Below are 26,821 nucleotides of genomic sequence, written 5' to 3' on the forward strand. Positions count from 1 at the left end.
TACTTCGATATAGTTCTGCTCTGCTCGAGACCGTGCATTGAAGGAAACTTTGGCAGGTCTTGAACTGACGAGTTTTATAGTCCACTTTCACCATGTTTTGGGAGAAAAGTTGGAATGTGGTGAAGAGCCCGAGCTATGTTAGCTATGCAGTGTCCTGTGGGATTGTTTGTGAACACAGCAGCTAAAGATAGAAGCGCACCACAGAGATGCTAAAAATATTGTCCAACTCTACGGTGGTTGTTTAGCATTTGGAGCGCTATAGTTGGCCTTACACAGACAAAGGGAAGATGCAGTTTTGCAATTTGAATATGCAAATGAAATCCTGATCTTGCAAATGTGCAATCATATGCTTGAATCTAAAAAGACCACTTGTATTCCTGAAGTTAAGCATTGGCACGATTAAGAGTTTAATCAGTCAAATACAGTGTCATCAGAAGTCAGTGTGATTGCAATGCAATGCAGACACTTTGCTTCAAAAAACAGCCAAAAAAAAATCACATTGTGTGATTGAGATCAGATCTTTACATTCCACATGTTGATACTTGGAACCATGTTGTCTGATAAATCATCTCTTATTAACGCAGTAGGTTGCAAACAGTTTCTTCTTTACATTTATATGCATGATTTAGTAAACAGTATTTTAATATCGGTGGGAACACATGCTATGCTTCATAGCTTTCAACTGTGTGACCTTTCAAGGCAGAACAAAAGCCTTAGAAATTAGAGTTTACATAAAAACTGAGAAGTGTAGAAAGCTTAAAAGGCTGTGTAATTCACTTCTGCAGCAAGAACACTATTTTCTCTAACATTGTTTGCACAAGTCAGCATTTATGTTGTCAATTTGCAGTGATGAATGTGTGATTAACATTGCTTCTGGGAGAGAGGGGAACTGGTATCTATAGCAAGTGGAGAGGTTCTCTGGTTAAAACCTAAGTAACTTAGGCATTGCATATTCTGCTAGAGAGAATTTCTCCAACTCCTGTACATTTTTTTTAATTCACTCCTTTAGTTAATAATAACGAATGAACAAAGAGTGAACTCTCATCCCTGATGAAGTCACTGTCCCAAAATATTTATGGAATCATTTAGGTTGAAAAAGACCCAAAATCATCGAATCCAAATGATTTATTTCATTGAGGCCAGGATTTTAATGGCTTTATACAGGATGAAGGCGTCAGGGAGCAGCCTGTGCTTGGCTTGGGGTTTTTAGTACCACTGATGTGCAGAATCCCCTTAAAGGTCCCTGGGTAAGTAACAGTTACTGTTCAAAGAGCATGTTACAGGAGCCAGAGCTGTGTGCTGGTCCAGGAGGAAAGGTGTGTACAAACACCATGTTGCCAATGAACAATGTTCCTATTCCAGTTGATACACACTGAGAATTGTGGAGGTGCTAGGTAGATAGAGATGAAAGTGATGGGATAAAATGAAGTAGGGAGAAACAAATTAAATATTCACTCTTCTGCTTTACAAAACATTTCTGCTTCTATCTGTATGAAGACTTCTCTCTACACCTAGTGGGTCACTCACTAGATTCATCTTTTTTCTCTAAGCGAGGCTTGGTTTTTTGGTTTTGTATTAATCAATATCCTGTTTATTGTTTCATTTTCTGAAAGGCAGAGGAACATCCAGGAGGCTACAAAGGGCAGGAGAGGAGCTTTGGGACATTTCCTTTTCTTGCACATTTCTCCCATCCATCTTAAAGTTGTGTTCCAGTTTCTGATACCACTTATGAGAAGCCTCAAACTGCTCTTTTAAATGTTTAGGTCCCCACCAAGCCTAGAGGAGAGCTCTGGATGCAGTAAGGCATCTCTTTCCAGTACAGACAGTCGGCAGGAGGGCACTGGGCTGGCAGTTGCAAGGAGACTGGTGGTAGCATTCGGGTGCAGCCACACAGGGGAGGCTGGACCTATTATTCTTTGGGAGAGTAAGTGTGAGTACTTCAGCTGTTGGAACAAAAATACCCTTTTTTTTCTGACTGAAATCCCATTGTTTCTTACTGTTCTGTGAATTTCAGAGCTTTTTGTGCCTAGTTTTGACCTAATTGGAAGCTTTGCCTCCAGGCTGTTAATTCCCCAACCATACCTTTTGACAAAATGGCACCAGTAGTTTGGTAAAACTGCAGGAGTAAGTCTTCTGAGATTTTAAAAAATAATGCAATATGTAGCAGAGAAAAAAAGAGTCAAACCGGGTTTTATCTGGTTATCTAGTAAATGGTAAACTTACCTTATAATTTAGGAACATGTACAGCCTGTTTCTTCTACTTGTGGTCATTGCATAACTGTGCCAGTGTTAGGGGATGAAAAAGAGAAGAGAAAAATATGTTACAAATCCTGGGAGACCCAAGTAGCAAAAACATCACTTTTTGCTTAGTGGAGAGGAGCTGCAATTCTCCAGCCTGGCTATTGCCATGAGAAATTAATGTAGTCTACAAAATTACTGCAAAGTGTTCCACAGGACTTTGAAATTAATGGACTATAAAAAAGATATAAAACAATACTGCTGGTATTAAAACTGAGGTAAGATGAGGTAATACTGATAGAAAGGCGTTGAGTCTAGGATTGATCTTGATTTATAGCCAGATAGGAAAGAAATGCTCTTGCACTACAGCTTAAAACCAAGAGGCAGAGAACTTGTTCTGTCTTCAGCTGTCTAGTTAATAACACTTGTCATTAAATGGAACGTGGAAGTTACAGCTAAACAATATGTGTGACGTGATTGCTGTAAGTCTTCAGATGACTAATTGCGAGGCATCTGTACAGAGATCTCCTGCTAGCAGCACAACACAGGAGCAAGCAGTAGTCCTGTTCCTCCAGATCCATTTGTCAACAGCAATTTTTCTCCTGGAAAAATTTCCATTTTAGCAGTGCCATTAATACTGAAAGCAGACGAATTGCTAAGGAAAGACAAGATGGGAAGTCTCTGAACATTTGTTTTGATAGGGCAGATCTCTGTTGGTGCCTCCGAAATGAGTCTGGTGATTCTGTCTGACCTGAAAAGTAGCAATGCTGCTCGTTTGGTTTTTTTTTTTCTTTACAGTGAATGTTACTTGGTCTCTTGCATGCAGCTGGCTTGTGTGGGATGGCAAAATAGGTATATTCTTGGCTGTGTCTTTTTTCTCCTTGGAACTGGTCCTACATTGATCTCTTCATGCGAACATTAGTGATGTTTCCTGTAATTTTACAAAAGGGTATTTAGAAAAAGCTTGTTCACAAACGTGCTGCTCTGTAGCCTGTCAGTTGTTCCAGTTTAAAGCAGGATATAGATCACACATACGTCTGTCATTATGAGCATAATTGCATTCACACAAATCAGTATGAAAAAGTATTTTCTTCCCTTTAATTTTTTGTAAAAATTTAGAAATTTTAGAAATTTACCTTAGGCTCATAGTAGTCCAGGTTGAATTTCCTGTTAGTTTCTGTGGTTTAAACTTATTGTAAGATCACAATTCAGTTCCGGTTTTGTATAGTCATGACGTTTGATCTTCGGGATTTTTGTGCTTACCAGCTGAACGTCCAGGTCTGCAGTCACCTTTTAGAAGTTCACATAGATTTAACAGTCAAACAAGAGACCTGTTGTACTGCAGGAGTGTCACAGGAAAAGGGGATTGATCATAGCTCTGGAGCCACTGTGCAAGGGAGCAAAACCCCGTGTCGTGGTCTCTGGCGACACACACGAGGTGTGTCTGTCAGCCCAGACCCCGGTGGTGCACACAGCTCTGCTGGTTCCTACAGCTTTGCACTCACAACAGGGAGTGTGGAATTTATTAAGGCAAAACACACACCTTATTTTCTTTTTTCCTCTTTTAACACAGCTTGAGGTCCCTGATTTACTGAGGGAATAACTGGAGAAGATCTCAATGAGTGGTGACAGTAATGGGGCAAAGGATCACAGCACACTCCTATCAAGTCAACTGATGTGTGCTGATGGGAGATCAAATTCTACTAATGCAGCAGCAGTGTTTAGGAGGTGTTTTATGTGTGCACAGCTTAAGTAGCAGTTTTGAATCCTTTTTAATATATTTGTTTTAAGGATGGCAGATTTCATATTGCCACTGTAAATTAGAAATTGGGAGAAGCTCTAGTGTCAGGTAAAAATAATCCACATAATGCATACAAGCTAACTAAGAACCAATGTCCTTTCATGGTTAAAGTGACTGCTTACATCCCCGGTTCCTCTTCCTACATCCTCCCTTCCAGTTGCCTGTTTCTGTGAGCATGATGAATAGAAGGAAATCCACCCTGTGAATTTTCCCTATTCGTAATCCTTTCTCCACCACCACACCTCATTATAAATGGATCTGCCACCTTTCCAGCCTAAAAGTACCCAACAGCCCCCAAAGCGGACTCTGCTTTAGCACTCCTTAGCTGAGGAACTGGGGAATTGTTTTTTATAAGCACACTGAAACACGTCTCTGGTAGCTTGGAATCACAGTGTGATCTCTTTCCTGACAATGTGAAATGACAACTTTATGTCCATCCATGCTGAAATCGCTTGAAATCAGAAGGGTCAAACAGCCTAAAGCAGTAGGAAGAATGTGATTTTAGCTTATGTTTAATCTTGGTGTGGAGAAAGTGAATGGTAGTTTTAATTGCTTGAGCCTCCTTGAGTTCTCCTTGTAGACTGAGATGTGACTTCGATAAAGCGCAGTTTATGTTCCTCCTGGTTAGGTACTGCTTTGGCTGCTCACTGGTTGGCAGGAGGCATTTTTTCTCAGATTCAGGTATATAATGTGAGTGTCTGTTACCAAACTGCAGCCAGCATGCAGGAGCAGAAACTTGCAGATGTGCTAAATGCACTTATTGCAGTGCCAGGTCCTGCTGTAGTGGAATGGGATCATTGCCCATAAGCGTTTGGGCTTTGCTGTTCATGTGCAAGCCAGCCTGTTACCCAACACAGCACGTCTGCAAGGAACTGCTGCCGTTTAAGAGGTAATATTATATCAGATCCACTTTCCAGCCTTCAAACACACAGGCACATTCTCACCTCTTTTTCACAAACTGTCCTCAAAGATTAGTAGGACACTAAAATCTATCTAGAGTGTGGATAAATGAGCAATAGAGAGCACAAAACTTTCCAAACTGTGAATTTAAGGCACGGGAGAAAAAATTGTGAAGTTTTCTTGTTTTATGTGGAAAATTGCCAGTTCCATTTTCTCATTGCATGACTGTTTTTGTCAGAACAGATAGAAACATTTTGGACTGATGGGCAGATAGGTCTCGCTGAAGCTTGTTGAAGCCACAGAGGCAGAAGTCTTGATCGCTGAATGCTGCAAACAGTTTGCCTCTGGCAAATACATACTTCCAGTTTTGGCAGTGTCTAGTGTTTGAAAGAGACAGAGAGTGATAGATTCTCTGGTCAGTTCAGTTGAGCAAACCTTAGACTCAGGTTTTATACTTTGCAGAGAGTAAAAACAGTTTGCAATATGCCTTGAGAAAATACTGGGGAAAAAAAGAAGACTTCTACTCATCTCAGGCTTTTGCCTTCCTCAGCCCTTCCACCAAAAATTAAACGTGCTCTCTCTGTCAAAATAATTCAGATATGTCAGATCTTAGCAGCCTGTTGGTGACCTGGATTTCCCAGGTGTTTTACTCTGAAAGGCAAAGCTGCCACCACATTAGGAATCCCAGGATCTGTGGTGAGATGGATGTTTTCTCCACCTACCTCGTCTCCTTTTACCATCATTTCTCTCTTTTCTTCAATCAAGTAAACAAAAAAGCCAACACCTGGGGTTTCCCAAGAGTTACAGGAGTCTTGAGATTGCTAGTGAAAGAAGGTTATCTGATTCCCATTCTGGATATCCCAGTCATGGATCCATAAAATTTGATTTATTAAATCAGGAGAGTCTGCAGCAGTGATGCTGGGTACCGGACAAGGGGCAGGTGGACCAGCTGCTGAGGGGGGATGTGGATGGCAGCATCCCCCTGGTCTCAGTTCTCACTTGGAGTGGCTGCGTAGGTGTGGGAATCACTGCTGTAGGTCGGATCTGTCCATGGCAATGAGTGGGGTGGGGTGGTGCAGATCAATAGTCAGCACCTTGCGGTCGCTGTAAATCAAGGCTTGACTCGCTGACAGGCTGCAGGCACCAGGAAGAGACACAGAAATACCTTGCCTAACATTTTTCCTCTCTCATTTCTGCATTATCTTGACCTAAATATGAATCTTCTGGTGGAAGGGGGGGTCATTATGAGGCTGGAGAAGTGAGACTCTCTGGTGCAGGATGCGGTTGCTCCTTTCTCCTCAATTCCCACCTGCAGGTGAAGGTGTGAGTGACAGGTGGAGAATTAACAGGGCTGGCAGGAGGGCCATGGGGCAGCCTGGATCACAGGGAGAGCTGGGGTGGCAGCTGAGGACAGCTGATGTATTAAGAGAGGAGGAAGGCTGAGTGCTGGCCAGGCAGGGAACCAGTCCAGAGGTGCCCCTTTGGTTGGTTGTTAAAATCCAATGGAACCACCACAGTGGGTATTTATTAACCATTTTTTCTCTCTGCTTCAGTTTTTGTCACTTCCCACCTTCCTTTCTCCCTTTGTTGAGTAATAGTAAGTTACTCAAGGCCAGCACCACCTCCTGAGTGTGGAAGGTGCCTGAAGCCCAAGGTCACCCGAGTGGGCAGGGCACAGCCAAGGACTGGTTTCTCTTGCCAGGTCTGCCTTTCCCTCCTTGCACAAGAGGAGCCTGTGGAGCACTCTGCCCACATGGAGGGAATCAGTTCTGTGTGGACTGGGAGCATGTGACAAATTAGCTGTTTGTAACCACAGCTGTACAGCTTCCGTGGACAGAGCAGCGTAAACAGTTATTATTTATTCTGGTTGTGCTGCCACTGCGAGCTAACAGGGCTACTCCTGTGTGACTCGGGTCTTTCCCAGAAAGAAAGCCTGCTGGTTTAGAGAGGACAGTGGTGCTGGGATCGTGGCACTCTTCACTTCTAAAAGCAAACCTGAGATAATGGAGAACTCATAATCGGATATTCCCCGAATCGGAGGGCCTGCCTTTGTTTCCCAGGTATTCCCAAACAGAAGTTGGCTTGTGCATGCCAGTGCATTTTAATGCATTTTGACAAGGTCGCAAGAGCCCCTTTGTTGCTTGTCTGCTTTGTCCTTGCTTGCACATCTGAATGAAGCTTTCCCATACAGAGCTACAGGCAGCCTCAAGCCAGCTTAGGAGTGTGTGTGTGAGTGTGTGATGCATTTCTAAAATATTTCTCTTCACTTCTCAGGTATTCAGTTTGAAACACAGCTGCCCAATATACTAATCAGCAGAGAAAGGGGAAGAACATATTTTGGTGCTCTTCTCCTTTCTGTTGATTTTGTCAAATTGTGTAAGCCCTCTTGGAAAAAAAAGGAGAAAGGGTTGGAATAAATTGGCTCCTTCCTGTGGAATCTCAGGCCAGATGAAGAAAATGGATAGTAAAAATGTTTTTGGTAAGGGAAGAGTTTACAAAAAGATAGGCTTTAAAGAGGTGGTCTTGAATTGTCTGGGAATACTGCCTGAACATTCTGCAACAAGCAGCTTCTTGAGTTAGTGAGGTCAGGAGCTCCTGGTCCTAAAAGTTGTAGTGCCTTGGTGATGCTCTCCTGCCACTGTTGTGGTTGGCATGTCTGAGCCAGGCTGTGTCCCAGTAACATGAAACTGTGTTGCTGTCCCCTGCACTGGTCAGGGCTGCCACAGCAGCACGTGCATGGGGAGCAGTCACTGGGAGCTGGGCAGGAAACTGCTGGCTCCTCAGAGCCAGCACCAGCCAGGAGAGTGCTGTGTGGGAGTAACAACCACCTGGGGATCCGTGGGGAACGCTGAAACCAACCTCTTAGCCAGCCCAAGGAGGGATTTCTGCATGTAGTGGATACTTCATACTTAAGTGCCTGGTGAAATACTGTCATCTGTTTTTTTTCATTGGTGATGTGCTTGAAGCAGAGGGCTGATGGCACCCAGGTGTCCCTTCTAACCAAAATTATTCTGTGATTTGTTTAGTTGCTTTAAGGAGAGTTATCTTTTTCTCTCAAGTTGGGTCTGTAGTCAAATCTATCTTAAGCAAAGCAGTGCTACTAAATTCTGTGGAGTTATATCTGCCTGCACTGGGAGAAATTGGTCTTCTGGATTTTATGGTCCTTCTACAAATACTCACCTGGGAAACAGGAGTCTTGATTTTCAAGAGAACATGACACTCAATGAATTTCATTCCCTCTCTTACAGCCAGGCTTCTCAGGAGGGCTAAGCAACAGCATCCTATTTAAAAGTCCTATCCCAGTTTTGGAATGCCCATGCCATCTGAAGCTATGGCCTTATTTTATCTGTTTATATCTAGTAATAGTCTTGGGGAAATGGAGTTTTGTTTTCCCATCACATTTATTCCCCAGTGCAACAGTTAAAAAACTATTTTTCAGAGTGTTTAGAAAGCCCACATTTTTCCCCAGTAACTCAGAGCACAGGAATGTCCTATGGCAAAGGAAGAGCTGGCAAGGACATGCATGCCAACATGTCAGCTGGCCAAGGGTGGGAGATCCCCCACCACTTCCTGCCTTAAGGTTCCCAGGGTGCAACTTGGGAATGCACTGTGTTTGTTTTGGATGTGTGAAGCCCCTGTAAAGATTCTCTATACATGTCTGGGTTTTAAATATATGTAGTTATGCTCTACCAACATGTTTCAGCCTACGCAGGGCAACATCTGTTGAAACATGCAACCCTGGCTTAGTTTTAGCAAAGAAAATGAAGGAAAACAATTTCATCCATCATTAGACTAATACTTGGGAGAAGAGTTAGGCCTCATTCCATTTCCTAAAGCTAAGCAAATTTTGGCCTCATCAGCCCAGAGGAGTAAGCAAATGGCTGACGGTTCAGCAGTGTCTGGCTGTGGTGCAGGGACAGTCTCTTCCAGAGAAAGCAGGGATCCCAACCCTGCCCAGCACTGCTGCCCAAAGAGGCACTGGAATCAACTCTCCAGTGTTTTTTGAGCACAACCCGTGTCAAAGCAACTCCATAAGGGATAACTCTTAGGGAGTAAAGGGAAAAAAACCATGTGAAAAGGGCTCTGCCCTAATGCCAAAGCTGCTGTGTCTGTTGGTGGAGGGTAGATGAACTCCTCCTAAAAGCTGATCAGTAATCTGCAGACTTGCCACGATGGTCATGAACAAATATATTCTTTCACTCTCCTTCAAATGTCTGTGTAAGCTGGATACCAGCATGACAATGTCCAATACTAACCCCAAACTGCATCTACAGCCTAAGCAACTGTAGGCACAAATCTGTCATGGTCCCTCTGCCCACCAAGTTAGAAATGAGTGATGAGAGGGCTCTGGTGTGAGTTCAGCTGAGTGAGCCACCAGGCAGCTCTCCCATGTTCCCAGGTCACAACAATATACATTTGTGGGCGATTGCCTGAAGACAGGCTGAGTTCAGGGGTGGCCAGTAGCTGTTTGCACAGTGACCTTCATGTGCACGGTGCAGAAGGAGCCACACATGGTGTACCCACCCTGTGCCCTGCAGCCTCCACATCACACATCCTGTGACACTGTTGTCTGAGAGCACCAAAGTTGCTGCCAGTTGTGGAATGATTTAGGCAAAACTGTGATGTGTTTAAAAAGTAGTGTAAAATTTAGAAATTGGTCATAACCAGCACAACCCTAGAGTGGGTCTGGTTATGCTGGGGTTAGGTGGGAGGGATTTCTCTGGTGATATGAGCTCTTATTAGATGTGAATTTTTTTGATGGCACCAGATGAGTGGCAGCACTGGGAAACATAGCCCAGAGCTGAGAGAGGCTCTACTGTGAGCTGGCTTAGAGGAACCACTGTTCTTTAGTTTTCCCATTGCTGATCAGATACTTTTCTAAATGCTGCCTCCCTCTATTGATAAACAAGGTCATAATGCTTATTTCCCTTAACTTGAAGCACCAATGTTAATGTTCAATTAATCCTGTGACATACAGGTCATGCTTGTTAAAACTGAAAGCCATGGATGATTCTATTTGGAAGAGATTGCCGTATGCTGAATTAGTATGAGAAGTGTTGTTTTCAGTTTCACTTTCTTTATGTGTAGAAGGCAGGTTTCTTTTCCCTAAGATTTGTGGATTTACAACTCCACCATGTCTTGTAGATGAAGATATTTATATAATGGTGTTTTGAAAACACATCCATTTTTATGAATGAGTGGCAATCCTTCAAAGGAGCAAAGCCCACAATGCCTTCGACTTAGAAGAATAAACAAAAATTAAGGAGTTTAGCTGTTATTTACTCTTTCTGGAATCTAAAACGTCTGTGATTAGGAAGCTGGAAAGTCTGTTTAGATAGATAGCTGAGAATTTGTTTTGTTTTGGTTTGTTTAGAAAGTATGCCAGTTATTTCAGATGTTCTGCCTGTAAAGAATGTAAAAGAATTTAGTTGTCTCAGGTCTGAATTTAATCCAAATCACTGGCGGAAGGTCACTAAATTCAGTACAGGGTTTCATTCAGATCTGCCACTTAGACCTAAAAAATGTTACCATAAAAATGTTGGCATGTTTGTTATGCAGGGAGTATAATGTCTTAATTGAAATAGAAACTATTTAAAAAACTTCTATTACAGTTCACATGACAGACAGTGTTTTATAGCTTTAACATCTGTTTTAAGGCCAACACATGAGATTTAGCCTTTGTCTGACTATAACTCTTTTGATTTCAGTAAAGTAGCACCCATTTAAATCCTGATTGAGTTTGCTTCACACGACTGGGTTTTTAATTGTATGATTTGATTTTTTTTTCATCTCCAACCCAGTGTTGCAGTATGGACTTCAGCACACATCAGAATAAGGTCAATAATGGATCCTTTCTTCTTGCTTTTATATTTCCACAGTTACAGGGATCCATTAAAAGAAAACTGGAAGATGACAGCTCTCCTGCCTCCAGTGGCGTGCCTGATGTCATTTTCCCAAATGACAGTAAAAGACTTTGTCTCGATGACGTAAACCTTGCCATGGGCCAGGGTGCCAATCCCAACGTGGCGTGTCCAGAAATGCAAAGTTCTCCGTTCTCCACCGGTCACGGCGCTTCTTCCCTGGCAGTCGCGGGGCATCCGGTGCTCCTGGAAAACAATCACATGAATGGAGGTGGCATTGGCTCCCCGTTTTCAGTGGCACCCAACACGGAAATAAATCAGAAGGGGTCAATAGCAGGGCAAACCAACAACATTGTCCACTACGACGAGAAAGGAAACAGCTTACAGTCTGTGGACCAAGAGCTGCAAGATCTGTTGGAAGAACTGACAAAAATGCCCGATCCTTCTCCCAATGACCTGGATCTGGAGAAGATTTTGTGCAGCAAGGCTGAAGATCCACTTGGTCTGAGTCATTCTCAACCAAGCATAAGTACCACTCCAAAGTCCTCCCCACAGACTTCACACTTGGAGAACCATGTTGCTAACAAAGATTTTTCCCCGGGCTGCAATCCAACCAGTGGAGGATCTCCTCAGATGAGACCAGCGTCTGCTGGAGCCAACTTCCAAGTTCCTCCCTCGAACAAACCTGCTGCATCGCCCATCTCTACAGCAGCTCAGAGCAAGAACCAACCACCACCGATGCTTCCAGTGCCCCTGCCCAACATGCCCAGCTCCAACTGGCACGCTCAGCAGCTAAAGCAGCTGGCAGCAAGCAAGCAGGTGTCTGGTACTAAGCAACAAGTACAGGCTCCCAGCTGGCCAACTATGTCTCCTCCTGGTCTCTCTCCGCCTTACAGGACAGGATCATCCCCACACCATCAACCTTTCAGTCCTCAAAATGTCATGGTGTCTGGCATGCCTGCTAATAATTTACCGGGAAACAACATCCAGAGTCCTCAGAACACTCTGCTTTCAAGCATGACTTCCAGCAGCACCCCATCCAATGGCCCCTCTCCTCCTTATGGGTCTGACAAGCATTCCAGTCCGGCTCTGAACCAGCAGCCCTTCAGCCCACAGAGCTCCATGCTGCCTGCCCTGACAGCAGCCAGCTTACCAGCCAACAGCATTAAAAGTCCACAGAACAACATGGTTGGCAGCATGGCCTCCACAAGTACTGGACCTTCTCCACCATACAGGCCAGAAAAGCTGTCAAGCCCAGCTCTGCATCAGCAGCCTTTCAGTCCTCAAGGTACATTAATCTCTAACATCACTCCCACCAGCAACCCCACAAGTATGCAGAACTCGCTTTTTAAATCAATGACTACAAACCAGACCAAAAATATGAACATAATTATGCAGCAGCCATCCAGTAGCTTACAGCCAGGTCTGGTGAATGAGAGCCCTGTTAACCAAGACCAGTTTTCTTTCAATAACACCAAACCACTGTCTCACTTTGCCTCAGAGTCAGCTACTCAAAAGATGTCCCCTCTGACAGCAGGACAAGGACAGCAGTCTCTCATTCACTATCTCCAGCAGCAGCAGCAGCAGCAGTCTCCAGCCACACAGCAGTCCCAGCAGACCAACAACAGCCAGTTTCTCCAGCAGCAGTTCCGACAGCTGATGCAGCCGCATCGGGTGCAGAGACAGATGCAGCCTGCCACGCTGCCATCTCAGAGCAGACAGGTGAGAACATCTCTTCTGTCTTACATGGCTTGTGTGAAAATATTGAGTCATTTATTTTTTATTTTTACTTTCCTTTGTGTTTGAAACGTGACGTCACTAAACTTCTGGGGTGTGTGCAGTGTATATATGGACAAGGCAATAACAAGGTTCTGGTGTTATCAGAGTAACTTTTTTTTTTCAGTTGTAATATACTGTAATTCCATGCATTGTCTCTTCTAGCCCAGTGGAGAACTTTGTGCTAATAGGCAAAGCACATTTCATATCACTAAAATAATTTTCTTTTATGTGTATAGGTGATATTCTTATTGAACTTATAAGCTGTAGAGATACTGTCATTGCATTTTTCCTGTCATCCTTTCAGTGGGAATATCTTCTTTTTATCTTAGTGCCCTTCAACAAATTCATATCCGTGTTATGCTTCTGAGGCTAGAAAAGATCAGGTGGGGTGAGAAGTGAAGTTAAAATATGTCCTTCATGGACAGCAGGTCAAACAGTACAGCTCCCGAATAGCAAAGAGGCAGACTTGAAATACCTGTTACTGGCATTTGCCAGGAGCCATTCCCTGCTTTGGATGAGGGCCATTCCCCACCCATGGTGATCTGCGATACCGATCGAGCTGGTAAATGCGAAAGTGCAGCTGGCAGAAGGGAGGCACAGCCCTGGTTTCTCTCCAGCCACCTTCTCCCTGAGACTCACAGAGAGGTGTGACTCTGCTACTACCCCAGATAAGAGACACGTACTGTGAACAGGGACTTGGGAGCACAGAAGGGCTTGGGGAGTCAGTCTGAGAGCAGCCTGGGTGTGAGGAATAAACAGTTGTCTTTTTGTTGGGAAGAACAGTTGGGAACACAGCCTCACCACCAAACCAAGGACCTTGTTAGGGTGAACCAGTACTTTGTAAGCAGAGTCCTCCATCAGCTGTGCACAGAGGTCCTCCATCAACTCCTTGGGAAGGACTGAGACACTTCTCTCCCAGCAAACCAGAGACTGATCTCTGAAGCTCTGCTGGGATCCGTGTGAGAGCTGAGCTGGGGAATGCACTCTAGAGCTGGGGTTTCTTTACTCTTCTTCCCTGCTAAGTGACTGGTTCTTATGGAGGTGGACTTCTTCAGTGTAGGTGACTTGGTGTTACCTTGTCCTATGATAGCAATGAGAAATAAGGGGTAGTTACTAAATGTCAGCTTCTTGCTGGTAAATCAATGAGGTGCATTTCCACTCTGCTCTCTTCCAAGTTGTACTCCCTCACTTCATACAGCAGCTTAAAACAGGCAGCAGGGAAGAAGTGGTGACTCCCTGAATTTGTTACACAAATGTAGAACAGGTAACAATATGGCATCTATACTGCACTTCAAAGGGTTATCAATACAAGGCCCTAATTAAACAAAGACTTGGAGCAGTTTTGTTGCTTTAAGTGCATGAGGACCCTGTTTGTGTTCCTCACACAGTAGAGGACCTTACTGCTTTGGGATCTAGATGTATGGATGGACATTCCAGGGAAAGGGAGCAAAGTGCAGCAGCTTCACTAATTATTCCCCACCAGATGTTTTACTCTGGAGGCAGGTGTGGGTGAAGAAACACATTTCCAATGGTTTTTTGCATCTTGGGTGAGGGCTAGTAAGTTGTTAACCACAGTAACATGATCACTTTTGAGCATACGTCCATAACCTTTGAGCATTTCTTTGGCTCCACCGCTGAGTCTGTGGAGTTGCAATATCCCTGTTGGATTCCTGAGGTTTCCTATGCCCCAGTTTTCCCTACTTTGCCTTTGAACCACCTCTGAACCCCCTACATAACTGATTAGCAAAAAAAAAAAAAAAAAAGGGGGGGGGAGGGGGAAGGCAGGGGAGAAAAATTCATGCAGCTTCTCTCTAATTGGCCAAAATAGTCCTTCTTCCAGCAACTTTCCTGGTACTCTGCCTATGCTGCATTTTCAGCTGATTCTCACTGTCAGAGAGAGAGTTATTCTAAGCTGGCTGCTATCAGTAAAGATCAAGGACAGTTAAGACAATGATTACAGGTGATGAGCATTTTACATTTTCAGACTAGTTAGGTAAGCTTATGGTGCCTCCCTCGTTTTACAGGGAAGACTTATTACAGTAATTACACACCAGATGACAGTGCTTCAGCTTTACAGTCTGTTGAGCTGCCGAAGAAAGATGGTGGATGTTCAGGAGTGGAGCATTTTGCAAGATTTTGATAACTTCACTGCAAATCTCATAGAAGGAAATAGATCCTGAGTGCCGAATTAAAAGAAAAATTACATGGGAAAATTATTGTAGGTAGGAATCTTTGAGAGTCTGAGATACTTGCTATGTTTCTTGGAATCTAGCATGGGGATCTGTCATTTGCCTGCAATAGATTTCTTATTTACATTGAGAGCTTGATACTGAATTTTGGGCCCAACCTGCTGTGTACCAGTTTTACTCCATTATAGTGAAGTAGCCCCGGTGACTGTGGTTTGTTTTCCAGCAGCGTACCCAGAGCTGAATTTGAGCTTTGCAGAACCTCAGTGCCAATTCTCTCCTGAGGCAGGTGATGAGTAGGACTTTTCAAGCATAGAGCAGTTGTTTGGTTAAAAGGCAAAATGTTAAAGATTCAGGAGGCAGGGGAAACAACTTCTTCATCTCAGGAATTAGTAGCCTTCCAGTGGAAAAATGCCCTTTTTTAGCCTCATTCACAGAAATTTGCCCAGAGAAAAATAACAGCATTCTCTGGAATGTTGTTTAGTGCTTAAATGTCGTCCCCTTACTCTGTGTGTGTGTTTGCAAATGTGACTAAAATTTATAAAAAGAAGGCATAGTACTTTCTTCTTTGGAGCAAGAGGTGCAGCTTTGTACGGAGGAAGAATGTGGATGGTGGCCAGTTGGAGGGAGAACAATAAACCATGAAATTTGATCCTTGTAGCAAGCACAGCAACATGGGGAAGAGAGCAGCAGCCAGGACATAGACCTGGAGTGAGCATTTTGCTGTTGTTTAAATGCATATTAAAGCAGAGACTCCACGTTCCAAAAGCAGGGGGTTACTCCTGGTGCCTCACAACTCTACCATTCCTGTAGTTAATGACATATCTCTTAAGTGTAATCAGTCTGTGTCCCAGATCCTGTATTGCCTGGACAACTGGTAAATCTGACAGGGGCTAATCTGCCCCCATCTGAAGCACTGTGTCTGTATTGTTGAGCATTGATGGGTATTGATGGAGGCGCTGACAGTTCATATTGTGGGACAGCGCAAAGCCTGGCGGGGGCTCACGCTGCTCTCCTGGGTAAGGGTAGGTTTTAGTTTTATTCCTCTAGGACTGGTGCTTGTGAGTGAAATTGTACTCAAAGGTCTGGACTCGTAAATCCCCGATATAAAGATGGTAGTAAATGCCAGAGAGTCAAAGATAGTCTCCAGAACTATCATACGCAGTTTTGGGGCTTAAGCTTCGCCACTTGACTTTATTGGCTGTTTCTGAGTGCATGAAAAGCTGCATTTGCCCAGGCAGGTTGAATAGTTGGGCATCTCCCTGATTTTCATGTTTAAATAGAGTTTGTACTTGCTGATCTCCTATTCTGGCAAGTCAGATACATTGGGCCCAATTCTGCCTTCAGCAATGCTGATACAACACGCCTGCTCCCAGAAGAGCTCTTCTGTTACTCCCTCCGGTGTGAGAGCAGACACAGGGCTCTGTGCAGGGAAAGGAGGGATCCCCTCCTCCCTGAAGGCAGCAAAACAAGCTGGTGATCTTTGCAGTTGAAGTCAGGCTGCAATAAAATAAACCCTTTGGGTGGCAATTCCCTTTCCAAGCCCATATTGATCTGAGTGAAAACTTGGTAGTCCCGGGAAGGAAGGCAGCATTGCCCACTGCTCTGTGTGTGAAATGCTGAGAACCAAAACACAGCCCAAAAGGTTGTTATGCTGGGGGGATGTGGGTAATAAACAGCCATTGTCTGGGTGGGACACGCTGTGCTTCTCTGAGCTCCTCTTGCGTGGTAGGAACTTGTGCTATTCTTAGAGCTCTCCGCATTCCTGCTGACAACCAGAGAGTTGCATGCTGGATTGTCAGTGAAGGGTGTATTTGTTTCATCTCCATTGCCAAAAATGACAGTAGAGAAAAAATGATAGGAGAAGAGACACAGAGAAAATTAATATTATTTGCAGTAAAAGTGGCTGTATTTTTACTACATGTGGACTGCATGTGAGATGGTGAAGAACACGCCGAAGATTAAAAAAACCTTTGAAAAGCAAAGTGTTTCTTTAACTGTGGTAAAAGCAGCAATACATTAGCTGAGTTGGAAGAGTAAATTGTAGGTTGCAGAGAAACACCAAAACCCCTGAGCTAGATTAAATATACTGGGGGGGGGAAATTAAACAAAAAATCTTGTTTCTGACCATGAGTTCTCAAAATATAGAAACAAAACTGAAGAAGAAACACACTGTTATAAAGAGCAAACTGACCCAGAGCTTAGATGTCAAAGGTTAAATAAATATAATGGAATACAAAATACAGCTTTTATTAATATAAACAGAAATGGTAATACCACAGACTAATTCCTGGGTGTCATATGTTATGTGAAGTTATTTCTGCCTGTGAAGAGTCAGTGCACTGTGGCTGTTAGATGAGACCATTCTGATCCAGCAGCACTTTAGAAGCTCTAATGCAGGTTGATGAACAGTTTGGAAAAGCAGAGAACACAGCCTACAGCATCTGGGTACATACAGTCCTCTTGCAAGTACAGGGAAGAATCGTGGTTCATTTGGGATTTCCAAGATGTCACAAGGAGTCTTGCTAACACATAAAACAACCGTAGTATCATGTATTATTAATAAGACCAAAAATACTGGCCACATTTCATCTGAAGTTTCAATCCCCCATCATTTTTCTTTTAAGTGTCAAACTTATTTTTAAAGCCACTTTCAATGAAGTTCTGCTGGTATCTCTTTTCTCTCTTCTCTTCTCTTACTCTTCTCTTCTCTTCCTCTCCTTTTTCCTTTCCTTCTTTCTGTGAAAAAAGTTTTTAAAATACTACTCTTTTTTTTTTCTTTTACTAATGCTATGGAGGTGAAAACCAGATTTGATTTCAAAGGGCAATGGTAGCACAGTACCAAAACAAAGCCTTTGAGGGATGGAGAGCTTTTGAAGGCAAAGCAACAAGCCCTTCAGCTAATTAAGTGCCTTTGAATAGATGAATAAAGGAAGCTGGTGATGAACCTGGATTACAGAGAGCAATAAGGCTGAGCCTGGAGTTTGGCCTCTACAGATGTAAAAACACCTTCTTGAATGGTCATTTCTGAATTTATATTTATCTGTGCACTTGCAAATGAGTTGATTTTTTTTTTCAAACTTGAAGACTTTCCATTCCCTTTCTCAAGAGAGTTGGAGAGGAGCTTGACTGAAGCTATCCACTGCCATCTTCTCCCTTCCTCCCCTCCCTGTGAATAACTAATGTCAGATAAGTTTTGGAAAGTAAGGAGTAAACCTGTGGAAAGAAGTGGGGTGTTTGGCCTCAACATGTCAACAGTAATATAACATTTGCAGAAGTGCCTTAATCAAGATAAAAAACCTTAGTTCACATCTGGTCTTCTGAGCACATTGCTCTTTTACAGTGTTTTTTTAAATCGCGTGTGTTGTCTTCTTGATTTCAGGTATTTCAAAGCATTCCCCTGTTGTAGTGGAGCCCTTGTAGCCATGTCTTAACCCTCTCACTTCTTTGGCTTGTATTTTAAGATGTTTACAGGCACTGATGTTTCCAGCAGCTCTGCCTAATGCACTCATAATGCCTTCCAGTTTAGCTATCTGTTGTGCTGAAAGCACTCTTGGACACCACACAGCACATCATTAGGGGAAGCAGTCTGCAGAGAAGAAGCTTGTAAATAGGCCAAACCCTTCTGAACACCATGTGGGGAGCATCCTCTCCCACCCTCACCATCGCCCTCCTTTTGGATCCAAAATTAATGCGGACACTCCATCAAAACTGCAGCACTTCCCTTGACCCAGACAGGTCTTTCTCTTGGTTATGACCTGTTTAATAAAATGGAAGATGTTATTCCAGCAGTTTAGCATTTAGGACACAGACAACTCTATGGGAATCTCACTCTGGACAAATTAAAGTCTAATTGGAAAGAAAAAAGAGACTTGGGAAGTACTACAAACACCCATGAGGGGTGCTGGAGGTGCTCAGGAAAGTCTTTCTTTTCATTACCTGCAGGACAATGAAGTGATGTATGTGTGGGCTGGTGGAGTGTTGTCCAGGGTTTTGGTGGAGAAAGAGTAAGTAGTCCTTATGTACTGTGAACATGTAGATGGAAATGTGACTTATCCCAGAGGAATTTAGGGCAAGGTGCTGCATTTTCAGCCTGACAAGGCTGCTTTCAGTGAGTTTCCAAGTGCTCAGGGTAGGGCTTGTGTGTCATTGCAGTGTCCCCTACTCCACTCCTGGCACAGCCATATGCTGAATCAGGCCCCAACTGCACATTTTCTTGCTTCTTTTTTTTTTTTTCCCAGGTAACCCAATTTGCTTTCTTTATTTAAAAAAAAAAAAAATCCATATGCAGAAATCTTTAATTTATAAGCAGTTGAGCAAAAGGTTTTGAACATACATGTTTCCTCAACTGCGCTCTTAGATGCAATGAAGTTATAAACATCCCAGGAATCTAGGGAAAGACTCGGCAACCTTCTCACTGCTTGGCTTCAGGATGGATGCTGTAACTTCCTTCTGTGTATCATTCTTAAAAATAACAACTTGTAGAGTGGTTAGTGATGGCTAAGGCACACCACTTGCATCCTCACTTACAAGTCAGCACACCCATAATTCTTACACTGCAGAGGTGTGTTCATGACCCGGCGTGCTGAGGAATAGCAATGAGGAAATGGTTTCCATGACCCTATTGTACACCCAACTCATTTCAGCTGTGCTGTAAATCCCCATTAATATCAGAACATCTTCATTCCATTTTTCCAACAGTTGTGGAAGATAGGTTTGTTCACCATCTGTATTTTCTGTCTCTTTCTTAGTAAATGGCAGTTATGTTGAACTAAAGGCAGCCTGGCTTTTGGAAAATGTGCTCACTTCCCCAAAACCATGCCCTCCTTACTATCTCAAATTCGATGCCTAAATTAATAAATCATTTTAATACTTTCTGCAGTGATACTGTGAAAGCATGGTGTGCACCCTTGAATTTTGGGGTGCTTTCTACCTAGTGTTGTCTTATCATAGTCTAAAATTACATCTGTACTCCACAATGCAGAAATATGTACAGAACCAAAGTCTAATTTAACAAATAGAATAACAGGCAAACAAATGAGTAGGATAGTCCCTGAGATGCTGTTAAATCCCGTGCCTGGCGCCGGCCGGCGGTCCGGCAGGGTGGGGTGACGGAGCAGCCCACTGCGCCTTTCTGCTCTGCTCCTCTGTCATTTCTGCCTGGCTGCAGTGAGTGCTGCACACCAGCTCGAAGTACAAACATGTTTTGTTTCAGATGCAATACCTAGAAATAACTTTCCTGGTAAAATGAACTCAGTCTCTCTTTTTTTTCTTTGGGCATTTTGGAGAAATTTCAGTGTGTGGGTGGGGGAAAACAAAGCCGAGGCTGTAAACAGGAACTGATATTGTCTGTGTGACTGAATGGGGAGAGAAACTGGACTGGCCTCGGTGGCTCTCTCATACATCTGTGAGTCTGGAAACACTGGGATGATTCACAGTTTGCTGATTAATACAGGAGCAAGCAAAATGGTGTGAATTAACGGCCATTACAGAGCTGCTGGATGGCAAATATCCCCCTAGAACAAATGATGTTTCACGAAGATTGCTTAGAGGAAAAGGTAATGGGTCTTAAATACAAATTAGAAGCAGTCCCATCAAAGCTGTTAACATTAAGGTTTGAAAGCCAAACACTATTATGAGCTGTCTTCAAAAACTGTACATTTAGGAAGCCTATCAGTCTGCCCTGTTGGCTGTGTAATATTTCTGTCTCAAGCACTTTGGACTGTTTCAAGCAGCCGGCACTAATAATTGATAGAAATCCTCAATCAGAATGCAGCAGCTCTTTGTAGGGCTTTGAAGGCTAATCACTCTGTTATATCTTTTAAAGTTAAATTTTTATAGCACATATAAAGGCAAATATTATCATTAGCGGTACATCATTCTGAAAAGTACTGCTGTTAAGAAGTAATCCTGTATTACAGTTTAACCCTTTGCATATAGGAGTGTTAAAAGAAGAAGATAGGAAATGCATTATTTCCGTATAAATAATATTCTCTGTATAACCAGGAAAATTATTTAACATTTGTCACTGAAGTAATGAAAATATGATTCCTTGGATCAGTGTCAGACAGATGCAACTGTGAATGCCGGTTACAGACAAGCTGTGCCAAGTTATTTTCCCCCGTTACAGAATTGATGAGAGACCCACAAGGAGGGTAAGCCCTGTAATGCAGACAAAATAGTATGATATCCCGGTCTAAGACATTACATTAACAGCTTGATCTTGTAAAGATTCAAACACACGCCTAAATTTACGCAGTGGGAGGTCATTCCAGGGCGACTGCAGGATTACTTCTGAGAGCAGAGTGAATCATGTAGGTATCTAGGCTTTGTATGCTCAAGTAAGACCAAAGGTGGAGGAGGATGCAGCAAGGGGCACAACAGTCATTGGCAATGGCATATTAGTGCTGCAATAAAAAAAGAGAGGGAGCTGGAAGCTTTGGTGCACTTGAATCTACCTCAGCTTAACTTTATATCTGAATTATTTTTGGCTTTTCTGGTGACTGTTGTTGTTGTTACTTGGGGTTTTTCCCCCTAGAGGTTAGCACCAGCATTTTGCAAACATGCCAAACTTTGAATAAGTTCATGTTTTAATCAGTCCAGTGATTATATTCTCAGTCCTCTGGGGTTTGTCTTTTGTGGTCATCAGTTGCAGAAGCCACATTTGGCCCTTGCAGGAAGAAAAGCTGCCCCCTCCTATCAGGCACAGTAATAAAAGCAAATGGGCAAAAAAATCTTAACAAAGACTCTTTCCCTCTCTTCTGTGATTGCAGGCTGCTAATGTTAATCTGTTTCTTCCCCTTCCAGCAAGATAAGGACATACTATCCTGAAATATCAGTAGTAGTATTTGTCCTTGCCGTAAACAAATCAGTTTCTCTGAGTGCTTAAATACTCAGGGCCTTTGGAAGCTTCTCTTTGCATAATAAATGTGTTTAATATTTCCTTTACTCTTTGGCATTACTAAGTATAAACTGTTACTGTACTTGATTGAAGGGTAGTTTACATGGCACTTGTACTTGGGTAGTCTGTTTTCTTTCTCTGTTGCTCTGAAGGGTGTGTTTAAGCAATGAATGAGTGATCATATGAGTATTATTTTTTTGTTTTGTACAGCCCCCTTTCCCCCCTCCTTCCCAGCTCAGTCAGCACACTTTCTGCAGCGGTATTTTAGTTTTCTACGTGGAATTGTGGCGTTTTGCAGAATAGCTGCATGATGAGGATGAGATACTTTTTTTCTCCTTTCCCTCCTCTCCCAAGAGATACCCTGTGACTTCCTCTATTAGTCCATTAATCGCCGTAGCTCAAAATTCAGTCTGATCAAAGGAGCAGAACGAGGTTGAAAAGTGCAGATTCCAGCAATTGACTTGACTGTTTAGATTCCCCGCTGAGCTCATTTAGAGCTGGAATTAAGCTATTCCTGCTGTATTTTTCGTCCTTGGCTCGGCAGCAGCGCTGCACCGGGGAGCGCCAAAGGCGGTGCAGCCACTCGCTCCCCCAGCCCGGACCCAGCCTGTGCCAGAGCAGCCTCCCCTCCCCTGTGCCAGGAGAACACTGAGTGATCTTGGCTTAGTTTGATAAGAAGGTCGGTGTTCAGATTGCATTAGTTATTTGACCGCAGAAAAAGTGGAGAACCTGTTCCCTGAAGGTGCGGGAGTAAAATCTTGATGATTCTTTGTTTTTAACTTAAGCATCGAGTTTCCCTCTCTTGCAGCTCTTTGCTGAGGCTGGGGGCACATGGCGTGAGTGGGAAGGGAAGAATTAAAACAAAATGTAAATGGGAAATTTGTAAACAACATGAAGTTTCTTGTAAAAGTTTTCTTTACGCGGTAATGACTCACTTGAGGAACATGGTTTTAATGCGAATTTATACGTGCATTTAGCAACTGGTGCTGTTTTCTCTCATTAATAGTCTGGTTGGTTCTTGTTTGCTTAAGGCAAAAATGCAGACTGCTCATACCTGTGTTGTTTTCTGCAGATTAACATCTGATTTTGCAATTCTTGCACATCTCAAATTCCTGTTGATGTAACTGGGAGTTACAAGTTCTCCAGGAATAGTGTCGGACTCTTGATGTCATTATTTGTGATTCTACAGTTCCCCAAAGTCTGTTAATATCTCTCAAATAGATGAAGAGTAATTTGATGTGTAAGTTCTTATCTCATTAGAGTGAATTATTGTTACTGAAATGTGAAAGGCATTCTATTATCAGGGAATATTATGTATTTAATGGTTTAAGAGTGCTTAAGGTCAAGAAGAACAGAGAAATGCTGATAACATCACCATAGACTGTGTGATGGTCCTGAAATGTGAGTAAATCTTTAACTGAAAAAAGTTTTGCTAGACATACCAGCATTTTCCCATAGTTTAGGACTTCAGCTAAAATCCCCAACATTTATTTATGTTCTACTTTACTTTTTTAAAGGAAATTAAACATTACTATTTAATAAGAACTATTTTATTAAGAAAAAATAGGGGTATTGAGAGGGAATATGGACAAATCCATTTCATGCCCTGTCTGGAGTCTGAGCGTTTTCCTACACAGATGGCATATATCTATATGTCTATAAATTTTATTTTTTAAAAGAACTGTGACCTTCATAAGGGACCTTATGTAGAATAAGATTAGTAAGGAACTCCTGTCCTGGGTGTTCTCCATTCTATGTTGACACAATATATAACATTATTGTGCTTTGGCTTATAGAGGTTTCCTCGAATTTCATCCTTTATAAACCATTTATCAGGATGGTGGGCTAAAATCTTGTTCTGTGTGATTTCTTTTTTTTTTTGTGCTTATGATAGCAGTGTTGAGGCATTTCATAAGATGAAATGCTGTCTAGCTGCATTTAAAATACACATTTTGCATTTTTCTGTCTTGATTGAGCCAGGGGGAGGATACGTACCTGCTGCCCACATTACTGTCAGATTTAACCGAAAGTAGAGTTGAATTGTACTCTGTTCTCCTAAGAGAGCCTATTTGCTTCTCTGACTGGGTACTAAAAGGCTTTTACTGCCCTACTGTACTAACTTTTTCCAAATAAAATATTTTTACCAGTTTCTGAAGAAGTAGCAGAACAAGTACCACCTTAGACATGCTGGAAGGAGTCCTGTGCTGTGGATCATAAACCAAAACAGTTGGCCAGAATAAGGAATTAAAGTAATCCCTGATATTAGGAACATGAAAATGAGATGACCTTCTGTATATGTGGGTTTCTAACCCAGTTGCACCACAGGCTCCCCTCTATCGCTGATCTTCCACACCTTTACTGGGCAGAAAACAAAGACCAGCCATTCAGCTGGGAAACTGGAACTCATGCTTGCAAATGTTACAGACTTTAAATGCATTGTATTTTTAACAGTAGTTCGTGATTGGAATGACAGGAAGGAAATGAGCAGAAAACATCCTATTCTATCTCTATATGAAATCTTGCTTGTGAAAGATACAGTTACCACAATAATGATGGGATGCTAATTGATTCATTGTGCTGGGAGACAAGTGCTGAGCTGAGGAGCCAGCGGGGTCATTTTCTTGCTCCAGCTCCACTTTGGTTGTTTGCTGAGGAAGGGCAGGAGAGGGTTATAAAGCTGCTGCCACTACATTCAGTGCATGTTTTTCTCAGAAAAGAAGAGACACCGCCAGCCAAGATCTCTTTCCTTTGGAAATTGTGGCTGGGAAGGGCCCCTTTGGCTCGGCAGACAAAGTGGGCAGTCAGACAGCCCCTTTCCTGAATCCCAGGCAGGCACCAGACGGCTGAAGGAAGAGAGGCACCAGGCTGAATTAGATTGCCTCCTGCTTTGGACAGTACGGCAGGGAGGCAGGCTTAATTGCTTTGCAGCTGTTCATTTTTTCCCCTTCTCCCTCCCCTGCCTCCTCTCCCTCCTCCCAGCTGACTCCGGCAGCAGCCCCTGCTCCAGCCCCATGGAAACCTCCCCAACTTGGGGGCAGAGTATCAAAGGTTTGTGGACTCGTTTTTATCAGCCTTTGTACCCTTATCTCAAGCCCAGCAGCAAATGGGAACAGAAAGGAAAGTCACTTTTTTTCCTGGGTTAGTTTGTGCACTGGTTTCTGAATGCTGCCGGGACAGGGGACACGTGCCAGGCAGGTGGCTCAGGCGACATCCTGTCGGGAGAGGCAGCAGGGTGTCATCACTGGCAGCTCCTGGCATCTTGTCCAGTGGACAAATCAGGAGAGCCCCCTGTGATGTGGCATTCCCTGCAGCAGGATTTACAAGACATTTGAGATTTCCTCTCCAGAACTGCTGTACTGTTTATGGAGCTCTCCCAGGCTCTTGCCGGGCGGTGTGACTGTCAGCTGGGATGGGTTAGGTGGTACTGTCACTGTAAAACAGCCTCAACACCAACATGTTCTTGCCATGAATATTCAAGGCAAAGCTCCTTTGAACCTTGGAGAACTTGCAGAGTTCTCCAACCCTCAAAAACTGGCTCAGGCCAGACTTGCAGATTTGCATGTATCTCATAATCCCAAACTGTCTGAACCCCACGTTTGTTCAGGAGACAAAGTTTGTTTTCTTAATTGCTCTCACTCCCGGATTTAAAAATTTAAAAACGTGTTTCTGTGCTGAAGTGATGAGACTGCAGGCAGCGTTGTGCTCACCTGCTCTGCAGAGAAGGGCTCTGCTCGCCTGCGACTCAGCTCAGCCAGGCTCTGTTCACCTCCAGCAGCAATGTCAAGCTAACCCAATTTTGCAGCTGGTATTGAGTGCCAGAGGCAAGCTTCGGAGATGTCTCTTTAATTCCTGCACTTGTAGAATTTTGTGTATATTTTCCCTCCAGTTCCACTGACTCACGCAGTCCTTGGGGGCGGAGGCAGGGGGAGAACACGAAGGCTGTAACCCAGGTCTAATTTACCCATCTGGTACAGCCAGTTGTCAGTGAGCCTTTCCCCCCTCTGTCCACAAAGATAGACCCTCTCAGGGGGTCTGTTTGGCCTCCCAGTTATAATTATGGCAACTCTAGTTTCGTACTTGACTGTCCTAGGCCAGTGCACCTCCTCTGCCGGGCTGTGTGTCCGGGTGATAGCATTCCAGGGTGAAATGCTGCTGAGCTGACAGCGCAGGGCACGCAGCCCCGCGTTGTGCAGGAGCACAGGCTGTCGTGGCACGCTGATCTCTTTATTCTGGACCTGCTTATTTTATTATAATATCCTTAACAGCACAAACCAGAACTTGAGGTGGGCACCAGTGCAGGGTTTTGGTGCATTTTTTTTAAGGCACAGAACTGGTAATGGGGATCATTGCTCAGGGCCACTGGAGAGATTGAGGGTGTCATTCCTGGAAAGGGAATGCAGCTACCAGATTCTTCGGTGGTCAGAGGGATTTGTGTCTGTAAGAAATGGATTTAGAAATAAGTTACAGTAGCATGGAAGTGACTTTTTCCTTTTTTTTCTTAATCTGTTCAACATGCAGCTACAAAAGCTCTGCCAGTTAGATTTGAATTAAAACTGGCTCCACAAGGTACAAAGGCTCTCGAGCCTCATTGCCGAGACCGGAAATCCATTGTGGCTCCTGATTAGTGCTGGTGAAATCGGAAACCTTTCTTGGGGCAGATAACAATCTCGCAAATGAAAATATAACCTGTTAATCCTGAATTTTAACAGGATGGTTATGCAACTCCAGGTCAAATCCAGGATGTGTCTTATCCGCGTGCCCCTTGGTCAGAAGGGCTTTGCCAATAGGGCAGTGTGGGGTTGCATCCCTGCAGTACCCTATCCTCAAAGCTCCCCTGCTTTATGGCTGGCCTGTGGCCAGAAGCAGGAGAGGGGTGCTAGGGGTGAGCCTGAGTGCCAAAATTGGGGTTCATGTGTTGGGACTGCCCCTCTGAACCTCTTGGCTCAAGTACCTTAAGATGGAGCCTCTATTTAATGTTCCTCCCTGTGACAGTCACCACTGCCAAAGGAGGGGTGGTCTGGCTGGGGCCAGGCGTGCTTTTGCAGTCCCATAATAGTCCCTTTAATTATGGGTAACAATAAGTTCTGGTTTTTCCTATGTTAATAACAAGTTCCAGGGTATAAATAACTCTTCAATTAAAACAAAACACCTAATG

General features: G+C 43.4%; 1 protein-coding gene across 1 annotated transcript in view; it reads left to right on the forward strand.

Annotated features, from left to right (window-relative positions):
* The window catches only part of MAMLD1 (mastermind like domain containing 1), an 84,856-nt gene that overhangs the window by 37,072 nt on the left and 20,963 nt on the right, over positions 1–26,821 (forward strand). Inside the window, exon 2 of the mRNA XM_051787032.1 lies at positions 10,819–12,522. Coding sequence (XP_051642992.1) covers positions 10,819–12,522 — 1,704 coding nt within the window. The remainder of the gene's footprint in view (positions 1–10,818; positions 12,523–26,821) is intronic.

Source organism: Manacus candei, unplaced genomic scaffold, assembly GCF_025592945.1.
Source record: "Manacus candei isolate 608988 ecotype Guabito, Panama unplaced genomic scaffold, ASM2559294v1 h1tg000003l, whole genome shotgun sequence".
NCBI classification, from domain to species: domain Eukaryota; kingdom Metazoa; phylum Chordata; class Aves; order Passeriformes; family Pipridae; genus Manacus; species Manacus candei.